Source organism: Sphaerodactylus townsendi, linkage group LG07, assembly GCF_021028975.2.
Source record: "Sphaerodactylus townsendi isolate TG3544 linkage group LG07, MPM_Stown_v2.3, whole genome shotgun sequence".
Taxonomy (NCBI): domain Eukaryota; kingdom Metazoa; phylum Chordata; class Lepidosauria; order Squamata; family Sphaerodactylidae; genus Sphaerodactylus; species Sphaerodactylus townsendi.
The window spans coordinates 87574909-87602723 of NC_059431.1; the positions used below are offsets into that span (position 1 = coordinate 87574909).

Below are 27815 nucleotides of genomic sequence, written 5' to 3' on the forward strand. Positions count from 1 at the left end.
GATGCCTCAAATGTCTTTTAATTGACTGACTCAGTTCATAACTACTCATAGTTCCTACCAGTGGTGGGATTCAAATAAGTTAACAACCTGTTCCAGTGGTGGGATTCAAACAATTTAACAACTGGTCATTACAAGCACCATTTTAACAACCGGTTCTGCCAAAGTGGTGCAAGCCTGCTGAATCCCACCACTGGTTCTTACCATATATCATTGGTGATTCCCAGACATAACTTGAATTTCAAGTATTTGTCCCAGTCGCTTTTATGATGATCCATCAGGCCCTCTCCATTTGTCCATTTGGTCCCAACAAACCGATGAGGCAAGTTATACCAAAAAGTGAAACTGGCCCAAGATCTCCAAGGCCCCTTCCACACATGCAAAATAATGTGTTTTCAAACCACTTTCACAACTGTTTGCAAGTGGATTTTGCCATTCCGCACAGCTTCAAAGAGCACTGAAAGCAGTTTGAAAGTGCATTATTCTGCATGTGCGGAATGAGCCCAAGTGAGGCTTCCCAGGAACTTGACCCGAGATCTCTCAGACTCCAGTATAGTATTGTAACCATTACAGTATATCAATTATTGGGGGGGGGGGGGGACCAGCATGGAAAGAGTTAAGCACACCTTTCTGATACCTTGTCTATTCTAAATTTCTTATCTTTAAATTGCTTTGTGCTAATGGGTGCTGCTACAGAGATGTTGTTTCATAAAATTATATGAAACATGTTAAATACAACATTTCAATTTTTTTCTTTTTACAAGCAATAATTGTGTGCAGTGATGTACTGGCAAGGAACTTGCTCCCTCCTTCAGGTTAGAGAAATTACATACAAAGGAAGCATGCTCTTTATTTTCAACAGTTACTCCTTTGAGAGAGCTGTGATACGAAAAATGAGGAAGGAGCAGTATTTCCTTTGGAGGAAATCTGAGATTAAGGGCTAGTGCCGAAAGAAGTAGACCTCCTAGTATTTTATTAAACAGAAAGGTGAAACACCATATTTATTTGTGCGAGATTATAAGTGTGTACTTCATTTGTTGGAGAACTTTTAGCTACAATTATATAGCTAAACCATTTTATATGTGTCAGGCTCTGAGAAAAATGTCCACCATTGCATACAGTCTGCCAGAAGGCAGAGGAGCCATAGGTGGCAATAGTCAAAATAAAAATGCATGAAGAAAAGGCATTATCATGGCCACATGACTCCCCCCCCCCCCGCCCCACACACACAGAATGTATCAGAGTATCCACAGCCTGGCTGTTAGTAGAAAAGAGCTGGAAATTTTGGATTTGGGCCTTTTGAGCTCCCAAATACATAGCTTAAACTATTCCAATTGGATTTTGTTTAACACCTGCTTTGTATTTTCACCAATTTCAGCAAGGAAACCCAAATGTATGTTTTTAAGAAGCTGAATTCCAATTATTTATGAATATGAACATATGCAATTATCCCACTAGTTCTGCTTGGGATAACACTATGTTTTAAAGGTTGAAAATTTTCATTTAATTACTGGAGAAACCACCTGTTTCTCAAAGGAGACTGGGGACTGAATTCAGAGGTGGCGGCAGTTAGCAAGCAGACTTCTGCTAATGTAAGGGTGCATATTTTAAATTTTTTATCAGGGGATAAAAATTGTCTTTTTTCTTCCATACGTATGGCACTAAAAGTAACATTTAATGTTTAAGTGTGTTTGGAATTCCATGTTTCATAGCTGGCCATTTGGCAGAGCAGCTAGTCGAAAGACTATAGGGAATCAAGACAGACTGAGTTGTGGCCTCATAGTCTAAGTGCACCTGTTGAGCCTCCCAGTCAAACGACTGTTATACATGAAACAAGTTATTCAGCCCACACGAAACTAGTGTGAGATATATTATTTTAAAAATCAGAATGATTGGAGTACTGGGCAAACAATATATTCTCATCTCTAACATTAAACATTTAAAGAAACAGAACCAAAAGATTCCAACATACTTTCAAACACCTTGGCACTGACTGCTCCTCACAATCTAAGAGGGAAAAGTGCTTCAAAGCGCTCCTCAAGTTGGCAAATTACAGGTATAAACTTTGCTGCTGTATTGTTCAAGGCTTGAAGTATATATTGAGTGAAATTATAAGTTTTCCTCTTAAACAGCAGCAAATTGTTCAGTGTGAATTTCCTAGGCTTTCCCATGAGGACAGCCTAGCAATTGCTCTAGAATGGGCAATTACTCCTCTGCAGGCAATGCTGGGTTATTTTAATGTTATTTTTTAATTGTTAATTGGTTTTTATTCATTTTCACCTGTGAAAGTCACCTAGAGACAGAGATATGAGGCAGGGTATATTTTTTAATAAACAAACACCTAGTTCTTGAGGCAACAGCTGGCACATCACAACTGCTGCCCCATTGCACATGGAAGCAACCAAACTAGAGGACATCAAGCAGCTGTGAAGATGCACAGGTGGTAAATTGGCCTTCCAATGTGATATCATTAACATGGAGAAGTCCTTTCTCCCCTTTATTATTCATACTTTATATGAATCATGAGTGATATGATGCAAAAGCAAGACAAAAACTCAGAAGTCTCAATACCCTGTTTCTCCGAAAATAAGACATCCCCTGAGAATAAGACGTAGTGGAGGTTTTGTTGAAGTGCTAAATATAAAACATCCCCCAAAAGTAAGATGTAGCAAAGTTTTTGTTTGGAAGCAGGCCCATCAAACAGAACACCAGAGCATGCAGCTGTGGAGCGGAAAAATAAGGCATCCCCTGAAAATAAGACATAGCGCATCTTTGGAAGCAAAAATTAATATAAGACACTGTCTTATTTTTGGAGAAACATGGTATGCTGGACTACATTCCTAACAATTGTCGAAGTAGGGTTTCTGAGAAGGGGAAATTGACAATGTTCCCACTGCTTTTTTTAAAAAAAGGAAGCAAGTGCTCTTAAGTCTTCAAAACTACCTATTTAGATACCTTGTCAACTCCCACGTAGGCTCAATTGGGCCAACCAGGGACAACTTGCTCATTTTCCCAAGCCCATCTCTTTGCAACAAACTACCCCCAAGAAAAAAGTTTCCCTTACCTGTACCTGTTGTTCATCTAATGTCTTCTGTGCAGGCCAGCTTCACAGAAGCTTCACAGTGCTTGGAGTGCTCCCCCATCCCGCCTGGAGCCATGCAGACTAGTTTCCCACCTAAACAGCCATGTGATGGAGGCAGAGAGGGGACTCTTTCCTCAGTTCTCCCTTTGCCACAATGGAAGAGTACCAATCAAGCAAACGACAGCCCACAGTGGTGAAAGAGGGAGGGGTGTGTGCCTGCACAGACGACACTGGATGAACAGCATTTCCTAAGAGACCAATTCTGCAAACATCTCATGTTCAGTTTTGCATGGTTTTTTTTCTCCATGGCAGTGAAGAGAGAACTGAGGGAGTGTTCTCCCTGCCCCTGTCACATGACCGTTTGAGTGGGAAACCAGCCTGGTCTTGGGTCTACCTGCTCTGAAGCTTCTGGAAGTCTTTTAGTAAGTTCTCCATGGCAGGCCTGGACCTGAGCAGTTCCATGTTGGACTGCATAGAAGGCAAAATGAACTGAACATTGCATATTCTTTGTTAAGTAACACCTTCCAAACTCAAATGTATACACTGCAAGCCATAATAAAGGTTTTGAACAGTCTATAGTTCAAAGTTATTCTATATTCAATATAACAATCTTCCTCACCCAAAGACGGGTAACAGGAGAGATGTAACACCAAAAGGGGTAATTTTGGGTGTAAGAGATATAAATCTGGTACCCATTTTTTCCACTTACTCTATAACATTCCACATAGGCCATGAGGGGAAAAATATTGAACTGAACTCACAATCTGAACCAGTAAAAGTAATTTCTCACAATGCTAAGCCAGAATTAACAGTTGTGGGACTCAAATCAACAATACGGCTGCACATAGTGCATGAATCCCAGTAGTTCAGTTACATACCCACAATTGCAGATCTCGCATATGCATTTTTCAGCAGATGAGGAGACGTGAGGAGTCAAAGACTGCATGATAAGTGAAATGTCTGTGGCCTTTTGTGTAGATCCTGGATACAGAGAACAACCTTGTAGGCTAATTATTTCATATCACACTGCAGCAAGTCGTAGTGGAAGAACGTATTCTGCACATCCCAGCTACTCAGGCTCACTAGAGCAGCAAAATTCTCCCCCTGCTTAAGACTGCTGCTAATGCCTCTGCTGACCCTAGCCTGCTCTGCAAAGAGGAGGGGAATGATCATAGCCTGCAAGGGTGGTCACCTGGAGATCCTTTGTGAAGTCACCAGAGCAGACTGGGACCCTGCAAGCAGCAATACTGTCAAAAGGAGATCTGATACAGTGCCCTACGAAAACCAAGGGAGTAAGTTGACACTTTAGGGTATTCCAGTCATTAGCCACAAGTCTGAACTAAAATTAACACAAAAAGGGCTGCAGAGGTTATTCTAGATTTGCTGCCCTTACACATGGCAAACATTGCTATATAATTTTTTTTTAAAAAAACCCGTTTTTCAATTCCATATTTCTAATCCTTTAACATTTATAACTATTCAATAAGGGCCAGAAACTCAATTTATCCCTGAATCAAAGAATCAATGAATAGTGCAGAATTGAGTCAAGTGTTAAACTTGGTGTATGCTTACTGCTCAAAACAAGCCTGTATATGTACCTGTGAGAAAGAACTGTCGTTTTATACTTTCCATTTTTGTACCCATGTTTCCTTGCCACATGCAAAAAGGCACAAGGTAGTATTATTTGCCCATCTAGTGAACAAGACAGACCATGTTTTTGAAAACATGGGGACTCACTTCAATTTCTAGAGTTTTGTTCCTTCCTCATTTTTTCCCTCTGCAAAAAGGAGGCCTATTTATTCCACACACCCCCAGGGGACTGGGTTTCCAGATTCCATTTCAAAGTGACTGGACCCCTCCCCTTAGCTTGAGGGCAGGCTTGGGTAGGAGGCAAGTGAAAATAAGGGAATAGCTACCACATGCAAACTGGATGTGTTTACCAGATTCAGGATTTAAATAAATTTAACATTATTCTTCAACAGAGTTCAACAAGAAAAAAGCTTAAATCTTCAAGATTTCAGTGAGGAAAGTTTATTATGTTAAACAGTTTTTTTAAATGGAAAGCATAGCAACTCTAAGTCAAACAGGAATTTGAAGTGACTGTTTAAATTTGGTAAGTTTTCTACTGGTTTGGGTCAAGTCAGTCAACAAAGCAAGTTCCCTATAATTTGCATTAGAACATAATGCCTACTATCCTGTTTTTTTTGGACCTCTATCACCATCATGTATCCAATAAAAAGCCAGTAAATCATTCACTGAATACACTTATTGAATACCAACCAACTTTTATATGGACTAAGGCAGACCAGCTGGCCAGAGGAGAAAACAACATCCAGAGACCACCACTGGGACTCCAGGCAACTGTGAAGAAATGACAGTGTGTGTATTCTGGTACATGGATAGAGGCACAAGATGTCCAGACAGGTTACTTGCAAGAAAATCCAGCAGTGATTTCCCACATCACATGGGCAATATCTAGAGAAAACCTAAGAGAGCAAAATCCTTGGATAGTTCAAAAGTGAAACTTGAGTCTTTAATTAAGACTGTCCTCAACACAGATTTCCCACACAAGAGGGAAAAAATGAAATATGAGATTAGGCAATTGGCTTAGCCAACTATTTACAAAAACATTTTCATTAGAAAAGTAGGCAAAAAGTTATTTTTTCATTAGAAAAGTAGGCAAAAAGTCTTGCTGTCTTCCAAAATCTGATTAAAATACTCAGCAATTGGCTATTTCAACCAGCCAGTTTAATATCTGTGCTACCTTTACATGATCTTATTTGCAACTGGTCTTGAATGGCATCAGTGCTTCAGAAACTTTACATCAAATCAGAAGCAGTTCTGGATATCATAGAAACTTTGCAACAAACCTACAAACACTGGTCAGGATTAGCATTAGTCAATAGCAAGTATTAATTTAAGTATTAATAACTGGAGGAAATGTATTGGACAAAAGTTCATAAACTGTTTGAATCTAAGTGCAGTGCTCTGTAATTGTACAGCCCTTCATCTTGACAGGTCTTTGGAGATGTGAGTTTCTTTTGTATCCAGCCTCACTGTTTTTTCTGAAAAAGATTACATACATTATTCAATAACTTTTCTGTCATTCTTTCACTTTTTTACTTGCCTCAATAGCAGTGCTTCAAGTCAACATGGGCTTTAAAAGTAAACAGAACCCATAGATGAACATGGTTACATATGAAGCAAAGTTCTCAATAAACTTCTCTCAATTCACTCACACTTGAAGTAGCGAGATGATGTTTTTTCAAGCCATGGCTTGCAAAGTGGCACAGTTTGCCTTTACATCTGAATCATGATTTGGCATTATATGAAGCCCAAGGAAACTTCAGGATAGTAAACTCTCCCCTACACTCAAAAAGCTTGAAAATTTAACACTTCCACAGCAGACCACTTTCTCTCAAGCGTACACCATGATACCCTCCTCCTTTTCCATTAGGATTCCAAACCATGATTAAAATATTGTTTGTATCCTAGTTTAGAAAGAGCAGAATTCAGGCAGAATTACTGTTTGTTGTGAAAGTGGAAATGTTTCGATTCCAAAGCACACTCAAGAGGAGAGGGGAATGCATGTGATGACAAACCATGCACATGGCTTAAAAGAACAAATGCCTACATGCACCATTTCCTTTGCAAGAACAGATCAAACAGCTTTGAATATACATAAAATCAAAAATGCGACCAGACAATCTGTTCTATAAACTGGGATCTGGCGGCTCAGTATTAAGGACACAAACTTGGAACTTGTTAGGCAAAGATGTGGTTGATAGTACCCGCAATTCAATACTATCAACCACATCTTTGCATAACAAGTTCCACCCAAACACTTACTGATTGGTTCCCCACCCTGGGACATGGACAATATATACCCCAAACTTTTCCTTCTCTCTGGACACAGAGTGTAACAGATCTCTGAAGATGCCAGCCACAGATGCAGGCGAAACGTTAGGAACAAGATCCACCAGACCACGGGCACACAGCCCGGAAAACCCACCAGAACCAGAAACCCATTACTATCCATAAAATCAGAAAAATACTAACCCTTCACATTCCGAAGCACGTCGCCTTGATCCTGTCTGCTTGACCTGTCTCTTGGGTGAGCTGGAGAAAATGCAGTTAAATGAGAAAGACTGGCCCTTCTTTTATGCGATGGCTCCTTGACAAATTCTGCATCCGGTGCATATGGCTTTCCCCATGGGCTAAACATATCATTTGCTTCAAAGCTTGTTTGAGTCAGACTAAATTCTGATCTTGTCCTTGGGATTTGCTTTCTAGAGGGAGAGTCCTGGTTTTCAAGAAAAGTTTTTTTCAAGGCTTCATATCTGCTTTGGATAGACTGAAAATCCAGTCTCTGCTCACCTTTCCCTGCATTGTCTGCAAAAATGTGGCAGTCTCTGGCACTGGTCTCTTCAGTTAGCTCTTCTGCCTTTAAACCACTGTAACTGTTAGGACTGAGGGATTCTCTTCCTTCCTCTGGGAGAGTTTCCTGAAGTATGCCCCCATGGATAATTTCATGGCCATCAAGATTAGGGCCATTTATCTGAGAAATGTCCCATAAGAGAGTTGAATTCATTGAATCATTGTGTCTTAGGCAAGATGATTGCATCTTCTTTGCAAAATCTTTTCTTGGAACACATTCTGGCTGATTAATACTCTCAAGACTTAGTTCTGGATTTTCTATTTTACATATATTTGGAACAGCACATACTAATCCTTGTGTGCAATACATCTGGTCATCTGGGGAGCCACCAGCTGCTTGCTGATATTGCAATTCATCAGGGCTACTAGCTACTTTATTAGGGCAAATGGTTGCTTCCTGAAGTTGAAAAGAAGACCCAAACTCCTGGAAAGGTGGCTGCACTGAATTATCTGCAGACAAGAGGAATGCCACACTTGAATCTATTTGGTTTCTAAATGCAGGAACCATATCCTGTGGCTTGCAATCTGATGACTCAGCATGACACAATTCTGTGCTTGAGGACTCTTCAGACTGAATAGCTTTTTTCCATGAGCTTCTAATTTCAGTAACTAAAATAGAATCAAAACAAGAAAAAGGTTCAACGTGCCATCACACTCTAGTCAATCCCACCCCAAATAAAGGTCTGCAGCATTACAAGTTAAAGCATGACCTTTATAATTAACTGGTTGCCTGCAGAATACTGCTTCCTCTAGCTTCCCCATCTTACAGTCCGCCATTGTCCACAATAGCACAAATGTGAGATCCTTAAAGGGCAGCTCGAGTGTTATACAAACAAGGCTATGTATTTGCTCTACATAAATTCTGCATGTTTTTATTTTGTTCTAGCAATGCTAAGTGAAAAAGAAGCTACTGTTTAAGCTCTGACATCTGAAGGAGGGTTTCACAGTGGCCATTTCCCCCCAATACTGAAATTTCATCAAGCATGCATCCACACATCGGACCATAAAGACTACAGACTTGCTCTTCAAAAAGAATGTGGTTCTTCCAATGCCACATGTTGGGTTTATATTATAAAATAACGTGAATTGACATTATCAAAAGGAATTGCAAAAGCATTCCACTTAGCACTTTCAACCCAAAAGAATCTGTATGTATAAGCCGAGAGGAAGGCTTTCACGGCCGGAATCACTTGGGTGCTGTGTGGTTTCGGGCTAGTATGGCGATGTTCGATAGCAGCAATCTCTCCTGGCGTTTAGCCTGCATCTGTTGGCTGGCATCTTCAGAGAGATCTTCACAGAAGATGAATCCCTCCTGAAAGATACCAGCCACAGAATGCAGGCATGAAGCGTCAGGAGAAAATGCTACTTAGAATTTCAAACCATACAACTCCCGAAGCTCCCTGCACCCAAATCTGTATGTACTTTATCAGTCACACATTTTTTAGGAACCACCAGGAACAAGGATGAGCTATAACAGAAAAACCATTCAAGCTATGCTGTGCGTTAATATAATCCTGCCTCAAAAGCAAAGAGATCCTTGAACACTTTAGCTATTAATCCACTGTAATACAACAGGATCTTTATGACAGATTTACACAGTTAAGGGTTAAACGTGTTTAAAGTACTCACTCAGATTTTCTGGAGTCCGGGAAATTTGGTTCCTAGTTAAGAAGGGATTAAACGCTAAAGTGCCAATCATGTCATCCAGATTCCCTTTTCCTTCAGTATTCTGTGGCAAATCAGATACAACAGCATCCGCCACCTGCAGTTGGTAAAAGGAAATAAAGCTTGAAGGGTAGACATGTCACTTTTGTCCAGTAGGGAACTTTTCGGGACACTATTCCAACAAACTACTGAGTTTGTAAAAGCTCTTTAAAAAGAGGACCGTTAAACCTCAAAACAGCCAACTGTTGCTATATCCTACCAGGAATAATTAACAGATTTAGTGGTTAAATACATGACTACCTGGTAACCATCACAACCTCTACACACCAGAGTTACTCAACGGCCATCTGATGGACCTGACTTGGGTTTCTTGCCAGCTCAGAACATCCAGCATGGAAGACAACCAGCTATAGACTGGCTCCGTCCTACTGGTGGAATAGAAGACTTTGGACTACTATCAACATTTCCGCTAAGCTACTGCTTTGCAACTATGGTCCTAGATGCAAAATACATTGGTATAAAATCACTTATGAGTTACAACAAGATGAGGCTGTCATGCAAGTAAAACGAGCAAATCGATCACACCATCTGGCTTAGAAATAGTGTAATTTTATTTGATTTCCATGAAACAGCTGCTCTGAGAGAGACAGCTCCGAGAAGCTGTGACTAGCCCAAGGTCACCCAGCTGGCGTGAGTGGGAGTGCACAGGCTAATCTGAATTCCCCAGATAAGCCTCCACAGCTCAGGCGGCAGAGCTGGGAATCAAACCAGGTCCCTCCAGATTAGATACACGAGCTCTTAACCTCCTACGCTACTGCTGATTTAGAAAACTGGTTGGGTCACAAGGAGAAAAGATGGAAAAGATAACTTACAGCAGGTTTCCTATAAACTGCTTAATACAATGTAGGAGGTGCTACATTTTGATAATTTAATTATTTAAATCCTACATGACGGGACTAGCGAGTACAAAGCAAACGTTGCGGCAACTTTTAATGTAATCTGCATGAATGAAAATAATTAACATATTCCTTACAACTTCTGCCAGCTGCTCCTGTGCTTTCTCAAGAGGATCTTCATTTTTAACTGAAAATAGCTGTTTGAGTCTGCCACCATGTTTTTTCTTAAGAGCATCTGTTAGTTTATTCCTTCCTTTATATTTTAACACCTGAGAATCAGAATACTCAATCCTCTTGGGAGTTTCAATAGTTGGTCCCTAGAACAGGAAAATAACACAAGGATTAAAAGGATAGGCTTACAGACAAAAAGTATCATACTGTACAACATACTCAAATTGCACATTTAGCCAGAAGCACCACCCTAACTCCCAGCAGCTGCTCAAACCGTATCAATATACTATTCACCAACGACAAGCAGGATTTCGGCTGCCTGTTTTATCGGGTTTAGAACAACTGGGTGTCTAGGCAGACAAGTAAATACAATGTAATAGTAGTAATATAATAATGCAACATATTAGGTTATGTATGATGAAGCCATCTTTGTGCTCCCATTAAATGTATGCATTTAGTTGACATGAGAAGAGTGGTTCTTCCACTTTTGGTTCTTCCACTCCTATTCCAGTTATTGAACCTTAATGTACGTCATAAACACAACATCAGAGTGCTGCACCAGACTTTGCCATAATACAGCATTGAGGGTGATGCTCTCCCATGGACCTCGGAGGAGAGAAAAGAACTGGGCCCCTGCTCCCCTTTCACCAAGCTGTGCTTGTGATTTCATCACTCAGTGAGTATGCATTGAACAGCAATACTTTCAACCTCACTGAACTCTGGAGAAGGATGGCTGGATATCCACATCTCACTAAAAAGAACAGTATGGAGAAAAAATATCCTCCAGATATAACGGTCAATTAACCACACAGCATTCATTGTAACCAGACACACACTTGGAAGTGCCTCCCCATCTACATTCTGCTCCAACCAATCCTTATTTGGTAAACAAGGGGATTGGACCACCCCCCTTCCCCTCATCAGGGGAGGTCTGAGACTGTCTTTTGGAACTGTAGATGAATGTTTCCATCTCCTCCTCTTCCAGTTCTGAGTCCATACAGATAGGAACCTGTGGAATCTGTGTAAAGGGCAGATGACAGGACCGTTCTGATGGCTGCTTTTGGGGCCAACTAGAGACCGAGCTCCTTCAGTTGGTAAAAATCAACCCAATTAGAACCAATAAATTGGCTGGAGTAGGTTCTGAAGAGGGGGTTGCTGGAATGGAGTACACCAATGATGTTTCATGATGAGGTTCTGAGGTCAGAACAAATACCCGTGTTGAAGACTGCCTGAGCGGCATCGTGGAGGCACATGGGGGGGATGTAGAGACAAGTGCACTCTCCCATAGCACAGCTTTCAGTCTGAAGGCACTTATCAGATCTAGCCTTTGGGGTAAACCTCTGGCATGTCTGAATACTGTGAACAAAGCAGGAATGATGTTCATCACAATGGGCCATTTTAGTGGCACATACAGTGCATTTTTGGAAGAGTACTCCGAATGCCATGATCTACTGAACCTCAATCTGATCTTCCAAGATCCACCCGGGGGCGGTAAAGTGCTAAGTCAGCCATAAGCACCCACTCAAATAGCCAGGACAGCTTAAAGACCCATGCTGGATTAGCAGAGGAAAAAAATAATGAAGATCTCCAAGTTATGGCAGGAGAAAAGAGTGGAAGACAAAGACTTCTACTCGCAATGATGGCAAGAAGAGAACTGAAGGGGGACACCCCTCCAGATCATGTGACAGTTTAAGTGGGAAAACCGGGCACCCCCTCCATAATTTGGGAGGCTAGAAAATTCTGCCTGCGGCAGGCCTGTGCATACATGCAGAAACAATGTGCAGCTGCACTGAAGACAGAAAATGAATAGATAATTCTTGCTACAGACTAGTGCGCATCAGCCTCTGCTAATCCCCTGTGGTCTTGGGAGCTGCCTGGGGTGGGTGAGGGATAAATGAATGACAGGTTGAGGAGGCCTCTGGAAGGCAGCATTACTGAAGAATGCGATGGAGCCGTAGAACTGAACTTTGTGTTTAGCTAGAACCAAGGGGAGATGTCAGAAACAAATTTCTCCAAGCAATACACCAGCTGCCTTATTGGGGTGTGAACACTCTTGGTGGCATCCAGTGCAAAATTTATTTCATTAGAGACTTGTGTTTCCACTAGCCCAAAAAAATCAGAGCAGCCAGCGGCATTGTCAGACTTATAGTATCACTGCTTGCGTGCCTCCTTGAGCAAGGCTTAATGCAACTTATTTTTGGGCCCCTAATATATAGGGAGTTAGGTGCAAGGTGTTGCAAGATCTTGCACAAGCAGATGTGCATTAAGTCCACGTATGCTTCCACTTGTTCACTGAGGTGACTGAAGTTCAGCAGAGCCAAGCAAAGAACTGCACACATTGCAGGCCCACATATGACAATATTATTGGTTTCTATTGCATTCTAGTTACTTTTGAGTACAAGCTTCAGTTCTTTGTCAAAAAGGAAAGCTACTGAAAGGTTACCTTCTCTGAATGTTTCTGAGTTCTATTTTCAGGTTCCGTAATACAATAAGATGCAGCATTTCTGAAAAAGAGGTGTTACTCAATGTACACAGGCAACTTCAGGCAATTTGTTCAGCCAGTGAAACTTGTATGCCCCGTATCTGTCCGTTACGATTTCTCTCAATTCGTTCCGGTCATCAAAAGGCACCCTTTGTTTTAGGGAGAACTTGTGACAACTAGAGCAAGATTTTTCTCTATTTGGGTATCAGCCTCCCATATGTACAAAAATGAATCCCATTACAGAAAAACAAACAAAATGAAATGGAAGTACCAATACTTCACTGAAGTTCCAAAGTGTTGTAAAACTGCCTGTAAGTCACCACCATGTACTGAAACTCATTTAAATATCAATATCAATTTCTGCATTAGACTTAAAAGCAATATGAACCATTTCACCATAAGAAACTACTAATCTATTTATGAAATTTACGTGGGGTTCTTCACTGTATATTGCTGCACTCATAGCTGGGTAGGAGGACAGTCTCCAGTGATATTTTGTGGACTGAAGGGCAGCAGCTGAAGGAGAAAAGGGGATGGCGATTGCTTCCAACATTCATGGGTGAACTCGGGGTCCAAGGAAAATGGCAAAGATGTGAGTGACAGCTCCCTCGATTGCCAGGATCTGCTTAACAGAGTTGGAGCTCAAATTCTGATTTACTTCAGAAAGGTAAAGGCTGACAGTTTCTAACTGCATTTCCATTTGATAGTCAGAACAATAGAAGTCCCAGCAAGAGTCACTGGATTCCTGACCACTGCCTAGGGATGCATTGATTATAGACTCATCTTATCCCATGCATATAAGCTTCCTGTTTCAGGGTTTTTTAGAAGCCATACCTTTCTGTGATTACTGCAGATGCACCAACTTCACCTCTCAATGGTTCACAGTCTTCTGTAAATTCATTTTTCTGACAGATCTTTTTCGGCAAGTCTGAAAAACATTTGTTAAAACAAAGACCTGAATTTAATTACCCTTCTCAAACACGAACATTTTTGGGGGAAGATATAAATTGTTGTTGTCATTACAGAACACCACTAACTTCTTCAGGCTGCAGTGATAAATTCTCAGACGTTAAACATGAGTTAGCAAGATGCCCAAAATAATGATGGTGTTAGAATATACAGTACACTGTTGATTTTAACTATATATTAACAAATCCTTTCTCTAACTACCAGACCAGAGGGCTCAATGGTAAAATATCTTTTGCATACAGAACATCTGAGATTCAATTCTATCGGAGAAAGCTGCTGCCAGTCTTAGAAGACAGTGATCATAGTATGGTTAAAAAGCCACTCTTTCTCAAGACACAGTTCCTTGCTCTTGGTGACCATAAGTTTTTAGACTCTGCGATGCTTCCAAAATAAAAACCATCAAGTCCTGGAATGTTTGAAGGGACAGAGAACTTCTGAATTTGTACACAAAATGCCATAACCTGGCTATGTTATTATCTAGCCTAGCTCCATATGCTTGGTTTGAAACCAACTTCATGGACCAAGAGAAAAGCTGGAACATTTAACTAAATTAAAGCTTAATACAAATTAGCTGTCATAATGAATTGCTAAAAACCAAATGGAGACTTATACTTATTGGCCAGTGACATTTTTACCAATTCATTAATACAGCTAATCTGTATCCAGTATGGTGAAATTGGAATTCTCACAGTAATTAAGAGAGACAGGTAACAGACCTGGTGGTCTCTTCTGAAATCCACAATTATACACGCAGGATAAAGATATTAGGGACCAGGTCAGGCTCTTCCTACCTTAGTTCAAAAAAATGGATTCCTAAAGCTTACCGGGCATTGATGCAGGATACTGTGAAAATACGCTGCTTTTATAAACTTCCTCTGTAGCAGGGGTAAAAGAAAGTGGAGGCATAGCCGGTAATAAATCAAGTGCCTAAAAAAAAAAGTTGAGGTAAAAAATATTCTTAGCTATCTGCATTAATGTGAATACACCTTGAAACCCCAAACATCAAATGTACCCAAAATATTTATTTATTGTTTAAACTTTTATACCGCCCCATCCCCTGGGGGCTCTGGGCGGTGTACAACATAAAACATAATAAAATAAATTACTAAAATCTTTAAAACAGCGGTACATAGCACTAATAATAATAATGGGAAGGCGTCCGACCAGCCCCATTTTTCATTAAAAATTCTCCCAGGAGAAGAAAATGGGGGGGAGGGTGGCGAGCCACATTAGATGGTAGCCTAAATAGCAGGCCGGCTGGGGCACTATTTTATGAAGTTTCCAACCAACTAGCTTTTATTTTAAGATAACGCCACTACATATTGGATATGCATATGAGAAGCCGTAAGCTTGTCTGTTTCAGGTTTTCAAAGTGATGCAAGCAAATCTTAAGAGATAGTTCTATATCTATTAAATTAAATATTCATTTTAAGTCCATAAAGTCTCAACAAGAACGACAATAGTTGAAACTGACATTTGACGTCGTTTCAACATGCCTTTAATACATATTTCTTCATGCTGAACACCACCAGTCCTTCCCTTTTTTCTACGTTTTCCAAAAAAAAAGATACTTACAGGGTTAGCCTCCTTAATGAAAAGGAAAGGTGATTCTCCAAGATAGTTCTCCCACTTCAAATCCCACTCTTTTTGTTTTTCAGCAATTGACTGATTTGCTGATACACGCTCCTGTTTTAATTTATGCCTGAAAAAAAAATTAAGAAGAATATGTCTAGTGGAGGGCACTAAGGAGTTCTATTTCAGCAAACTAAAGGAACAAAATTATCAGCAACTTAAAAGAGCATAAGGTTTCTTCTAAAGCTGTTCTGTAAATTTATAGTGGCTTACAAAAGCATTTTGCCGAATACACTGGGCTATAATGTAGTTGTAATCCTAAACAGGAAAAAACTATTCACAAACCAAAATATGACTGTTTCATTTACATATTATTTAACAGATATTCAAAACCACTTCAAAGCAAACAAACCTATGCTTTGGAGAACTAATATACCAAATGCCCAAATTTTAGCCAACGTATTTTTGAGAAGGAAAGAACATTTCTTTCATCAATAGGCAATTCAGGGGAATCAGCTTTAAATGATCTCTGTCAGCAGACAGAATCCAAGTGATACTTCTTAGGACTAGTCTGCTTTAAAAACACAAGTTTGGCCAAACTTTCAGGAAAAAAAGAGAGAGGCCTATTCCATGAAAGCTGAGCACATGATATTTGTTTGAAGAAAATGCAATTGAGCTTACCCTAATGACTTGAGCCTCAATAAAGTCTCATTCAGGACCTTGGTCCTTCCTTCAAAATACTGAATATCCAGCTTCAGTGAATTCTTGTCAATACGTTGGCGTTCAAGCATCAACATTTCCAGGGCTTTGTTTAATAACTCAATGATGGTTAAAATGTTTAGTCTTCCATCTTCATATACATTTCCAATATGCAGCTACAAACATAAGAATGAACAACTGATTAGTCCACTCACACCTCCTGACAGACCATTCCTTTTCCAACCACTACAAACAGGTTAACAGAGTGGGAAATAGAACACATCAGACAACTTGTGCAGATTTCTAGTTAGGAATATTCCAATGGAGCAGCAGTGTTAGTTTGTAGAAGTACAATAAAAGGCCAGAAGCACCTTAAATACTTACAAAATATCCCAGAAAAAGGGATTTCTAAGTCTGAGCTCACAGCTGGGAGAGAAATAATTGCCAGGCTATGTAGGGACTATGATTCAGTGGCAGAGATTTTTTTCCCAGGTTTCATTCAACCCAATACCCTGGATTATCTAATGAAGTGAAAGTTGATACGTTGGAAAGAGGTTTGTAAGTTTAAGAGGTTTCATTCAATCAGAGGATCAATTAACTGCCAATGGTCTAACCCTGCCTGTAGGTTGTCATTTTATTTTCCCTCAACCAGTAATTGATTATTTCATTATTTATGACATTACATTAATACTCTGTCTTTTTCTGGATGTATTCGCTCTTCTGTACATATAGTTTCCTGCAGCAGCAATGGCTTCTTTTTTCCAGTCAACAGAGGAAAACACAGACATTCATTCTGCCACATATGAGCAATCTGCTCTGTCTACTAGAATGAACAACATTCCCTTGAATTGAAGGAGATGCATATTATCATTTCCATGGGGCAAAGGGTCCACCAATTCACCCCTGTCATGGCAGCAGACCACCCACTCATTTTTTAGGGCTGCTCCTGGAGGCTCCGTCCACCAGAAGTGGAATTCTGGGACATGTTTTAGATTACAGGAGGAAAAGGAAAGAAAGGAATCCCTGTTCCATTAATAGAAATGCTTCTCATCTGCAGAACCTTTCCCATGAATCCAAGCCGTATACTGATTTCTGAACTGGAGAAAATTAGTTCGGTTAGTTCTAAATTCAAACATTTTAAAAACAGGTTTTCCTGTAATTTAAAATATATATTTACGTGAAAACAAAAAAATATATGGCCTTCAAACAAAATTCCTCGATTCAATTAACCTCATCCAGGGAGTGGGGGCCAAATTCACCAGAGGCAGTGGCACAGGGCCACACAAGTGGGAGAATGCTGCAGCCCGCCCCAGCAGTGTGCTCCCGGTATAGCAGCATCTGTCCAAGGACGCAGCTCGGAGCCAACATTAGGCTTTCTCTTGGCCTTTGCCCCCATTACGCAGGCAGCCAGGGCTTCATACTTACACCACCAAAAGCTGGTGCAAGTTCATTAAGCCCAAGGGGGGCTTCCCGGCAGGGGGGAGGCTTTATTGCATTTTAAGCTCCCTGCACCGCTGGGAAGCCTCCTGGTGAGCAGCAGGCCAGTACAGCCATGGAGCCACAGCTGGCTACCCGGCCCACCAAATGAGGCTGCAAGTTGCTTAACTGTGACAACTGAGATCTTCACCTGGGCTTTGACTGAAGATCTGCTGCTCACAATAGCTATTACAGACCTGTTTCAGACAACAAAGCCAAACAATTCAGAAAGCAGCAAAGTATCTGAATAGAGGTACAGATGCAAGGACACTTACTTGGTGCATTTCTTGTTCAATTTTTTCAAGAAGTAGCCTTGGGACACTGACAGTGGTATTGGTGCCATCTAACACATACTCGTCTACATGACCGCTGACAACCGAATCTACAACTTGTATTTCTTCCTGAAGATTCTTAAGTGTTTCTGTTATCAATGCCCACATAGAACGAACCTTTGAGACAGTGGAGGGAAAGAGTCAGAGGGGAGGAGAAAGGAAAAGGCACTTTGAGAACACAACACTATTTGTGTTGACAGGAGTTTGGTATTAGATGGTGACAACTGAGCAAAGTATCTCACCTTTTCAACTTTGTCTGCTGTGTTGCTCTGGCTGTGATTGGTATTTTTTTCTTCTCTAACCAAAAGTCAGAAAGAAGGGACAAAAGTGAAAATGTATTGCCAAAGGTATGGTTTGCGCAATATAATCTGCAATTAAAACTTGCTTTCATGTACATTTCACTCCAGTTTCTTAAGTTGGACAGTAGAGTACAAACATGCCAGCGAGCACACAAGATTCCCTAATATCACCATTCCTTGTTCTGGTCATACCCTGAACAAATATTGCACTGCGAATGCAGAAACAGCAGAAAATGCCCTAACCCAGAAGTGTCAGGGCAGTGAGATAGCTGAGGCAAAACAACAACAACCCTTGCTTCTGAGTTGGCCTGGCAAACACGCTGGACTCGCCAGGCTATATGCTGGATTTTCAACATCCTAAATAATTTCCTCCATGGATTTTGATGAGCTGGTTGCTGATATGGATGTAGAGACAGCAACCACTCTGGTAATGAAGGCAGGGGACACTGGGAATCCTCACACTGATGGCTCTCCACCAATCAGGAGAATGGCAACACTTTAGACTGTTGGCAGTTGCTGACAATTGCTCTGGTTGAGGAGACTCTGGAAAACTGGGAAAAAATTAGGATTTCAGTATAGCAGGATTAGTGACATCACAGACTGTCAGTTGTTTCTCTTGTGTTTTGGTTACATTTATACTGGTTCTGCCTAAGGGGTGAATAGGTTTAAAAAATTCCAAATTGAATGTCTATCCGAATAAAACCTGCCAACTTTGGTTACATTTTTTAAAAGTTAACATTGGTGTGGAGAATAGTTCTTTCTCAAGACAACTACAATCTTGGCAATGTGGATATAAAAAGGACCGTGGGGTGAAGTCACGTGGGGGGAGGGGTATTCGCAGCCTTAAGGTAGCCATTCCCTCTTGTTTATCCAGAAGGGTGCAGGTTCCCTTCTGGGGAAAAATCGGGTCCTGATGGTGGCAGCTGTTCATAATAAAGGCATCAAGGGCAAGCTAGAGAAGTTTAGCAGTCCATGAGGGGAAAAGGTCTGCTGCAAGGATAAGTCACCTTCCCCTGCCGTGATCCGGTCACTACCCCCAGTTCACCACAGGGGCCGGGGAAGGAGGTTGCTTCAGCTGGCTCGCAGGTTGGATAAGCCCCCTCAGCCACCATCCCTGCTGCTGGGTCGCCAGTCTAAGCACCTCTCAAGCGCCATGCTTGGACCAGCTGAGGCAGACGCCCCTTTCCCCAGGCCCGGCCAGACCAAGTCACATTTATGTCATAACCAGACCTCATAACAAATGTGTTTGACACCTTTGCCCAAACAGAAAGTTGTCAAATAGCAAGCCAACAAGATATACTTACATTTGGAGCTCTTCATCCAGTTCTGCACTTTCACATCTTAAATCTCTTATTTTCTTAGTGAAAACCCTGCATACACAGAAACGTGAAGTCACAAGCCACACTTTTAACACAAAATATGTTCTTTGAATGCACAACTAAGTTCAGAAAGTTACTGTAAGAAAATAGTGAATTCAAAAGCTTTGTCATTGTGAAATCTTTTTATTCAATTCATTTGTACCCCACCTTTCTCCTCAATGGAGACCCAAAGAAGCTGTCATCGTTCTCCACCCCTCCATTTTGCCCTCGCAATAACTCCGTGAGGTAGATTAGGCTGAGAGGGTGTGCCTGGCTCAAGATCACCCAGCAAGCTTCCATGACAAGAGTGTGGATTTCAGCCTGAATCTTCCAAACCTCAGTCTGACACACTTAACCACTACAACACTTTAGCTCTCAAACACTTTTCCTGGCAATACAGAAAAACTGTGTAGTCGTCCTCAGCAACTGATCGTTTTAAGTTTTCCGAGGGGACCAACACTGAGTGACATAATTTCAAATTTCTGTACAGTAGGTAAAAAACATACAAAGATCCAACAATAGTTAGAGCCCTGATAATCACACAGTACAACTCGCTGTTGGAAACTCAACTCACATTGCTTTTTTCTGATGTTCTTTAATTACCATATCTTCCCTTCGTAGATTCTGCAAGAATCTGTTGTATGCCACACAGTATTGTGCCGCACTCATGTGGAGGTCTGGAGGTCTCGCACTCAGTGACTCTGGAAAGAAAGTGTCACTGCCTATAAAAGAGGAGTTATTTTTCAGAGTGAATTTTGAGCGCAGACTTAGCTTTAAGAATGGATTACAAATAAGACAGGATCTCTGCATGCACACCCACATGCAACAGCAACCCATTTTTGCGTAAGCATGAGTTAGTTACAGCCATAGTAAAACATAATATAATAAAAGGTCAGAAAAGGGGGATTATTAGCAGAAACATTGTCAGAACAAAGAAACAGCTGTTCAAAAATCAAGTTGGGGCAACCAGAGCAGCAACCAGCCTACAACATCCAAAGTTATCAGGGGGGATATTCAACTTAAAAACAGGTCTTGGTTGTGGGGACGGTGTCGTCTCCCACACACAAATTTTAAGCTTCCCTGGAGCTTTAATCTCGTTTACCCAGACTATTTCATACTTTGCTAATAGGCCAGTTTGAGAAATTAGGTGGCCAGTACTGGTGAACAATCTGTTCAGAAAACAAATTATTTGCTTTCATCACTTATCTTCATCAGCCTACAGCCACATAAGAATGCTGGATGCATTCTGTATAGAGCAGGGGTCTGCAACCAATTGGCCATGCTGGTGGGAATTGTAGTCCATGAACATCTAGAGAGCCACAGGTTGCAGACCCCTGGTATAGAGCAACCTGTTTGCATAGAGCACCCAGAGGGCACAATAGACAAGGAGACAGATCCCATCAAACACATCCACACACCCATAGAGGAAAAGGAAAAATTCCTTCCAACTCTCTCCTAATGAGGCTCCTAGGATCTCCAGTCTTCCAAGAACGACATCGGACAAAACACTTTTTGCTGCTTCAAGGGGGAGGAAGTTGCACTGCCACGCAGAGAATTTGGGGGGAATTCAACTCAATGAGGATCTGAGGATTTTTAACAACTCACAAGGGTTGTGACAAGTAGATTAATGCTAGCAAGGAGTATAATCTTCTGACTTCAAATATTTCATTTGGAATACAGAGAAGAAAAAAGAGAAATTAATCACTTAAATTTGTGGGATATTATTGGTCAAACTCTGGTGCAGACAATTAAAAAGAACTGGGAAATAGAACTAAATATTAAATTTAATAATAAGGATTGGAAGCCAATATTCCAATGCTTTCCATTCAAATCTACCAAAAGAGGTTTACAAGAGCATGCATAAAAGATGTCTCAGTGGTGGTATTTTACTCCACCTTAATCCACTAGCCTTTCCAATTCATCAATGAAAACACCCACTGTAAACAAAAACACTTACTGACTTTTGTTAGTTGCAGCTAGAATGCTTATCGCCCAATGTTGGGAAAATGCCAAAGATATTTCCTTGGATATATGGCATGACAAACCAAAGAATATAGTGGTAACTGAACATTTAACAAAGATTAGATTAATTCAGGGGAGGAAAAGAGAGGTAACTTCAAGATGATTTGGAATAGTTTTATAAATTATTTAATGGAATTTCAACACCATAACTTGTTCAAGAGTTTTCTTTAATGGCTGGAGAGCCTTACATGAAAATTCTGAATACAGTACTAAATAGTTATATGAGAGGACATTTTTTTTTTCAAAAAAGAAATTAATATATAAATTATTAGCTGACTGACTGTTCTGTTGTGGAGCTTGTTAAACACAGATGTCATGCTCTTGGAAAAAGTAGCAAAATTTCTTTTACAAGTGACAGAACTTTCTAAGTATACTGCTATATAGTCTTCCAGTCTGCGTTTTGAATGTACTCTTGATTTGTTTTTCAAAAATGTCTGGCAACGCTCTAGAACCTATTTTTAAATGCCAAATAAAGGTGGTGGTTGTTATAAATTCTTAGCCATCTTAGAGGGAAGCGCGCGCACACTTCCCCCTTGTTTGTGTATGTGTTTTTTCTTTTACTATAATTTGAAGATATCTTTTACACTGGATATGAGATTATCATACGGTCCTTTTGTTTGCATTGTTATGCAGTTCATTTTTTTCTAGATGCGTATATATTTAACAAAAAAAAATATAAAGTTAAATTTCTGCAAAATTGAAATATGGCAGATTGCACATTGCCTAGTAACACAGTTTAATTTCCTTTCCAGGGAAAGGAAGTTCAGGATGGAGACCGTTCCGTGAATTACATGTTGGTCCTACTGCTTCACTGCTAAGTTTAGAAACACTGAAAATATCACTTACCTTCAGAATCGGTTTTGATGTGATGTAACAGGACATATCTTCCAAAGTGGAACATTAAGTGACTGAACGTAGGACCACCAGGGGAAAGAAACAACGATGCATGGACCGAAGGAAAGTTGCTCCCACATTCATCCTAGAAAATGAAATGGATTAAAAATATGTTCTGACAAAATGAACACTAGCTTTTGGTACAACCTTGATGAGTTATATTTGACTATAGAGAATAACAAATGGGCTCCTGGCTTAAAAGAATCCAGTTGCCAACAGTCTGCCATGTGCACTTAACAGTCACCATTCCTGGCACGAGCACTTCTCAAGGCTATGATAAATAAGCCATACATAAGTGAGGCAATGAGCAGCAGTGGCGTAGGAGGTTAAGAGCTTGTGTATCTAATCTGGAGGAACCGGGTTTAATTCCCAGCTCTGCCACCTGAGCTGTGGAGGCTTATCTGGGGAATTCAGATTAGCCTGTGCACTCCTACACATGCCAGCTGGGTGACCTTGGGCTAGTCCAGGGGTAGGGAACCTGCAGCTCTCCAGATGTTCAGGAACTACAATTCCCATCAGCCCCTGCCAGCATGGCCATGCTGACAGGGGCTGATGGGAATTGTAGTTCCTGAACATCTGGAGAGCCGCCAGGTTCCCTACCCCTGGGCTAGTCACAGATTCTCGGAGCTCTCTCAGCCTCACCTACCTCACAGGGTGTGTGTTGTGAGGGGGGAAGGGCAAGGAGATTGTAAGCCCCTTTGAGTCTCCTGCAGGAGAGAAAGGGGGGATATAAATCCAAACTCTTCTTCTTCTGCCGCAAACTGCTCTTGGTTAGAATTTTATACCATGGCAGAGGCAAGCACTGCCTCCACAATTTTAGTGTCACCAGGATCTAGCATAAGCGTAAAAATGCCAATTATACCCTCATACTGGCAATAAATCCTTTAAATACAACCTCATGTACTCTAAACATTGGATTGATTATAATAAATGTTGACTGAGTTATACATGTCATCAGATTGAAAGAAACTATGAGTTGTATGAGAAGTAAATGAGAAGTAAATGAGAAGTAAAATACAAAAAAAACCAAAAGAAGAATTACAAGAGAAATGAATTTATTATCCCTGAATGGGAGCCAACTGGGAAGGATTCAGACATACACACAGTGTATAAGTGCCCAAGAACTCTTCACCCTTCAAAAGACAATATATTTGAAAGTAAACTTCACAGAACACCACAAAAGCGTTTGCTGACTTATAGAGCATCTAAAAGAAGAAAAATCGCATAGCAAGTACAGCTAAGGGTAGACAAAGTTTTCACAGGCCATTTCTCATTCTAATCAATACTTACAGAAATTTTTATCAGCCAGTCATAGCATTTCTTCCTGAATTCATAGTCTGTCTTCTTGTCTGTTGGAGGATAACAAAATCTTTCCATTCCCAGGGAAGGGAAAGAGATAAATTTCAACAAATGTTCAAGAAATCATCTTAACTTGCACACGCACAACCTAACAATTAAAAGGTTCTTGGTGAATTTCATGCATTAGCAAGTTACTGTAGATTTATCATAATGGCCAGATAACTGATATGCCAACAGTAGATTTACAGACAGGTAACTGCAATCTCATTTACAGGCAGTTTTTGATAGTACTAAAAGAATACACTAATTTTGAAAACAGAAAATGAAACCTGGACAGAAACCAAAGTGACCAGCGTGTTGGCCTGAAGAAATCTGCAATGCAATCACCAGTCAGTCTTCAAAGGGGTTCCCAAATGTTAAAATTACATAAAACGAATTATTTCTCGTTTTTCCTGCAAGAAGCTGCTTTCACAAATGTATTTTTCAAGTGCTGAACCTTAATGTACTATTAATGAAATACTATTCTGGACATCATTAGAGAGTACACATTATCACAAACTCTCCAAAGTCATGGAGTTCAAGGCAAATCGCCGCCAAGTGTGAATCGCCGAGACCAGTCCCTTTACTATCAATTTAGCTAGAGACTGGGACCAAGCCTTCAGCCCTCCCAGGTCTAAGGACAGAAATCAGTCCTGTAAAGTTGTGAATACCAAAACAAGTTACTTTGGTAGCTGTAGCTGACCTGAGCTAAAGTACTGCATTCAGATTGATGCCCCAACATTCAAGAACACATCAAATATTATTAAACTGATTTATTAAAAGAATGTGCAAGAATACAGAACAAAAAAGCAATGAGGATTAAAAAAGCTAAATAACTAACCTAAATCCTTAGAAACAGCGGTTCTCTAATGCAGAGTAAGGCTGTATCCAAGATGGTTCCAAAACCACAGAGCCTATCTGTCTAAACCCCACCAGGTCAAGAGCATCCCAAGACTAGCTAGATTTCACAAAAGGGCAAAACTAGAGTGAAGAATCTTTCCTTCATGCCTTGTGGCCTGCACTGGCATGGTTTTGGCTAGCCAATCAGATGTGGGCCCAACAGTATAACCCAAATGATCACTGATGTTACTATGTGATGTAACCAATCATGTAACATTGACAATTAGTCTCTGAAGCATCTGCATCAGATCCAATTAACAAGATGCCACAAATCTTTGGGTTAACGAGATGAAATGAATACACCCACTTAGGTGGCCTTTAAATCCTTATGGCAGATGATGTACCTAGCAACTGGCAATACCTTCCATCCTCCCTTATTTCTCTCTCTGAGCTCAACAATAGTTCTCAGGGAATAGAGAAACTCTGCTTTCTGCTCCCCTGTAGATCAATCTCTGCTGATCTACAACGGTTTGGCAACTTCTTTCTTTGTGGAAATTTACTCAGGTTTTACAACACTGAAAGCAGCTAGGCCTGCTATATCCATAGATCAAAGCTCCTTGTCAGGTTAGTGTGAATCTGCCAGATACTGTAACCGGAACAACTCAATAGCATTGCAATGCTTGTTGTTAACCAATTATATTCTTTCAACAGGTATATACACAGTAAGTTACAGATGAAGGTAAGTTTTGAGGAACATCTTTATTTAAAACATTTATAAGTTGTTTCTCTGTTAGAAGCTTTGTTTAACAGGGAGAATAAGGAAATTGAAAAGCCACTTGGTTTCAGCTCTCAGCCACTGCCTCCTCCAGACATCTTGTTGGAGGGGGAAAAAACATGATTTCCCTACAAGGTCCCCTGCTTATTACACATGGACCACACAGTTCCTCTGAACTAAGAGCGACAGGACAATTCCACAAAAGCAGCAGTGGAATTTGCACATGCTGAACTGGTCATCTAGATCAAACTCTGCCATAGCACCTTTTGGTCTCTGGCCAATACAAATTAACATAACTGTTAAGAATTTATCTGCATACTTATTACTCTGTTGTATTGAAAACATACTACAATGCATTCTAAGCTTTCTATTCTTAGGGGCAAAGCAATGTTTTAAAAGAGTGGGGTAAGAGGAAATAAGAAGAAATCAGTAAATAGACAGAATAAAACAATTCAACTACACAGCAGATATGCATGAAATAGCAGGAGCAATTTCAAATCCCTTATTAAACCAAGGGCTTTGACAAAATACTGTGAATGTTTTTTTAAAATAATTGTGAATGTTCCCTTAATGGAGCATAGTAGTTAAAAGATGAAGAGCCTCTTTATCTGTGCCCATGCTCTATTACCAGTGAAGATAAAACAAGACACGCAAACATTCCAGTGCTCTCTATTCAAAAAGAAAATTCAACCTATGTTCCTACAATTTCATTGCTCAGAGAAGTGCTGAGCCATGTTAGCAAAACTCATACCACAAGAAGGTTTAGAGAAATAAAATACTGCTTCATGAAGCAAAAGATACTTCACACTTACCTGAACACCTCATTACAAAATGACTGACCCAACTTCGAAAACAAGAAGAATGAAACAATGTGAAATGCATCCTTGTTTGGCTTATCAAACATATCCCTTTCCAAAAAAACAAGAAAACAAAATTGCAATTAAAAACAAAATCCATACATCCCACACAACACTTCTACACAAAAAACATGACAGCACATACAATTTTTGTAACACCCGTTCGGGTGAACCCCTAAATTCCTGATAGAAAAACTGAAACTACCCAGTTCTTTAGCAGAGAAAACGCAGTGGAGTTATATTAAAAGGAATTGTAATAAAGTTCTAAATATAAAGACTCAGGCCAATAAAATATATTTACAAAAAGAGGAAGACAATATAGTCATGTGCTACAAAGCGCTGGCAAGCAAACAAGCTCATATAGATAAGCAAACAAGGAAAAATACAGCAACACAGCATACAATAATACAGCATAAGAACAAGAAGCAAAAGGTAGAGGAAAAATGTTTCCCCGAATAAAAGACAGTTTCTTATATTAATTTTTGCTCCCAAAGATGCGCTATGTCTTATTTTCAGGGGATGTCTTATATTTCTGTATTCTGTTCGTCAGGCATGCTTCCAAACAAAAACTTTGCTATGTCTTACTTTGGGGGGATGCCTTATATTTTGCACTTCAGCAAAACCTCTACTACGTCTTATTTTCCGGGGATGTCTTATATTCGGGGAAACAGGGTATGTAGCATTGCAGGTCACCCTCAATTAACCAATTAACTGCCCAGATACCCTGCATTAATGTTCAGCAACCAACTGGTGCAACTATCTTGCTCCTGTAATTATATAAGGGATGCAAAATATTCCAATAGGCTGGGGCTCGTGCACTTTTAATCACTTTGTCACAGGCTGAAATGCGAGAAGTGATGCTTTTTTTAAGGCTAAAGGGTGAATCGCCGCCACCAGTCCCTTCACCAGCCGTTCAGCTAGGCTAGAGACTGGGGCCATGCTTTTTATCCAAGTCTAAGGATAAAAACCAATCCTGCAAAGTTGTGCATTCACATCTGTCCAACTGAATCTACCAGAACGTTTTCTGCATTTGCAAGGGACACGGACCCATCCCCCCCCCCCCCCCCCCCCGATGCCATCTCTGAAGGAAGAGAGACAAACAGCAAGATTATAACCCCTGGTCCACAAAGAAGTCACCGAAACCGCCAACTCTACTCACGGGCCCAGACGGAGATGACTAGGCATCTTCCCAGCTGCGGCGGCTCCTCCCGGGTCAAACCCCAACGCCAAAAGGTAGAGCCAAAGATGCTCTTTCTCCCATGCAGAAAACGGCGGCTGCTGATGATGAAAGGAAGGCTCGTCGCTCATTTTCTCAGTGCAAACCGGTTATTAAGAGGGCGGCGTCTCAAGCGGCTCCGGTATAGCCTGGCAATGATACCAATGGACTCTCTTGGATTAGGGGCAAAAGGCGGCAGCGGCGCTCACCTCGCTGACGGCCAAACTTCCCCGCGTCTAGCTTGATGCCTCGGCTGCCACTCCCACCGCCATTTTATTGGAACCGCCAAAATAGCCATCGCAGGAGAACTATGACGTCACAACAGAGTACGAGGCTTGTCGGCCAATCAAAATTTGTGCCGCTCTAGACACCGCACATCGGTGTTCGGTTGCGGGGGCACATAGGCTGCATTGCATGCTGGGATTTGTAGTCCGCTCG

The 27815-nt window shown here is 40.7% G+C and overlaps 1 protein-coding gene and 1 non-coding gene across 3 annotated transcripts; both read right to left on the bottom strand.

Annotated features, from left to right (window-relative positions):
* Positions 1-5094: 5094 nt before the first annotated feature.
* On the bottom strand, positions 5095-27686 carry HAUS6 (HAUS augmin like complex subunit 6). Of its 2 annotated transcripts, none has more exons than XM_048504140.1 (17): positions 27321-27686; positions 26117-26212; positions 23642-23720; positions 22304-22436; positions 20010-20157; positions 19382-19447; positions 18021-18075; positions 17722-17895; positions 15953-16146; positions 15275-15401; positions 14524-14626; positions 13565-13658; positions 12692-12752; positions 10215-10394; positions 9146-9278; positions 7139-8125; positions 5095-6144 (listed from the first exon to the last, which is right to left on the bottom strand). In XM_048504140.1, the coding sequence occupies exons 1-17, from the start codon at positions 27467-27469 to the stop codon at positions 6086-6088; spliced, it is 2838 nt and encodes a 945-aa protein (XP_048360097.1). In that variant the 5' UTR covers positions 27470-27686; the 3' UTR covers positions 5095-6085. The 2 variants fall into 2 exon arrangements, with proteins under 2 accessions (XP_048360097.1, XP_048360098.1); XM_048504141.1 differs by having other exon boundaries at positions 23642-23700; positions 27321-27451.
* Positions 12815-12946, bottom strand: LOC125437348. The gene has a single exon (XR_007245187.1). It is a non-coding gene; the product is annotated as a small Cajal body-specific RNA 8 (non-coding RNA).
* Positions 27687-27815: the final 129 nt, after the last annotated feature.

Coding starts and splice junctions, on each gene's coding strand:
- HAUS6 (XM_048504140.1), bottom strand. CDS start 27,469: ATGAGCGACGAGCCTTCCTTTCATCATCAGCAGCCGCCGTTTTCTGCA. Junction 18,076..19,381: donor CTGGATGAAGAGCTCCAAAT/GTAAGTATATCT, acceptor ACTTTTGGTTAG/AGAAGAAAAAAATACCAATC. Junction 6,145..7,138: donor CGTGCTTCGGAATGTGAAGG/GTTAGTATTTTT, acceptor AATCTTTTTCAG/AAAAAACAGTGAGGCTGGAT.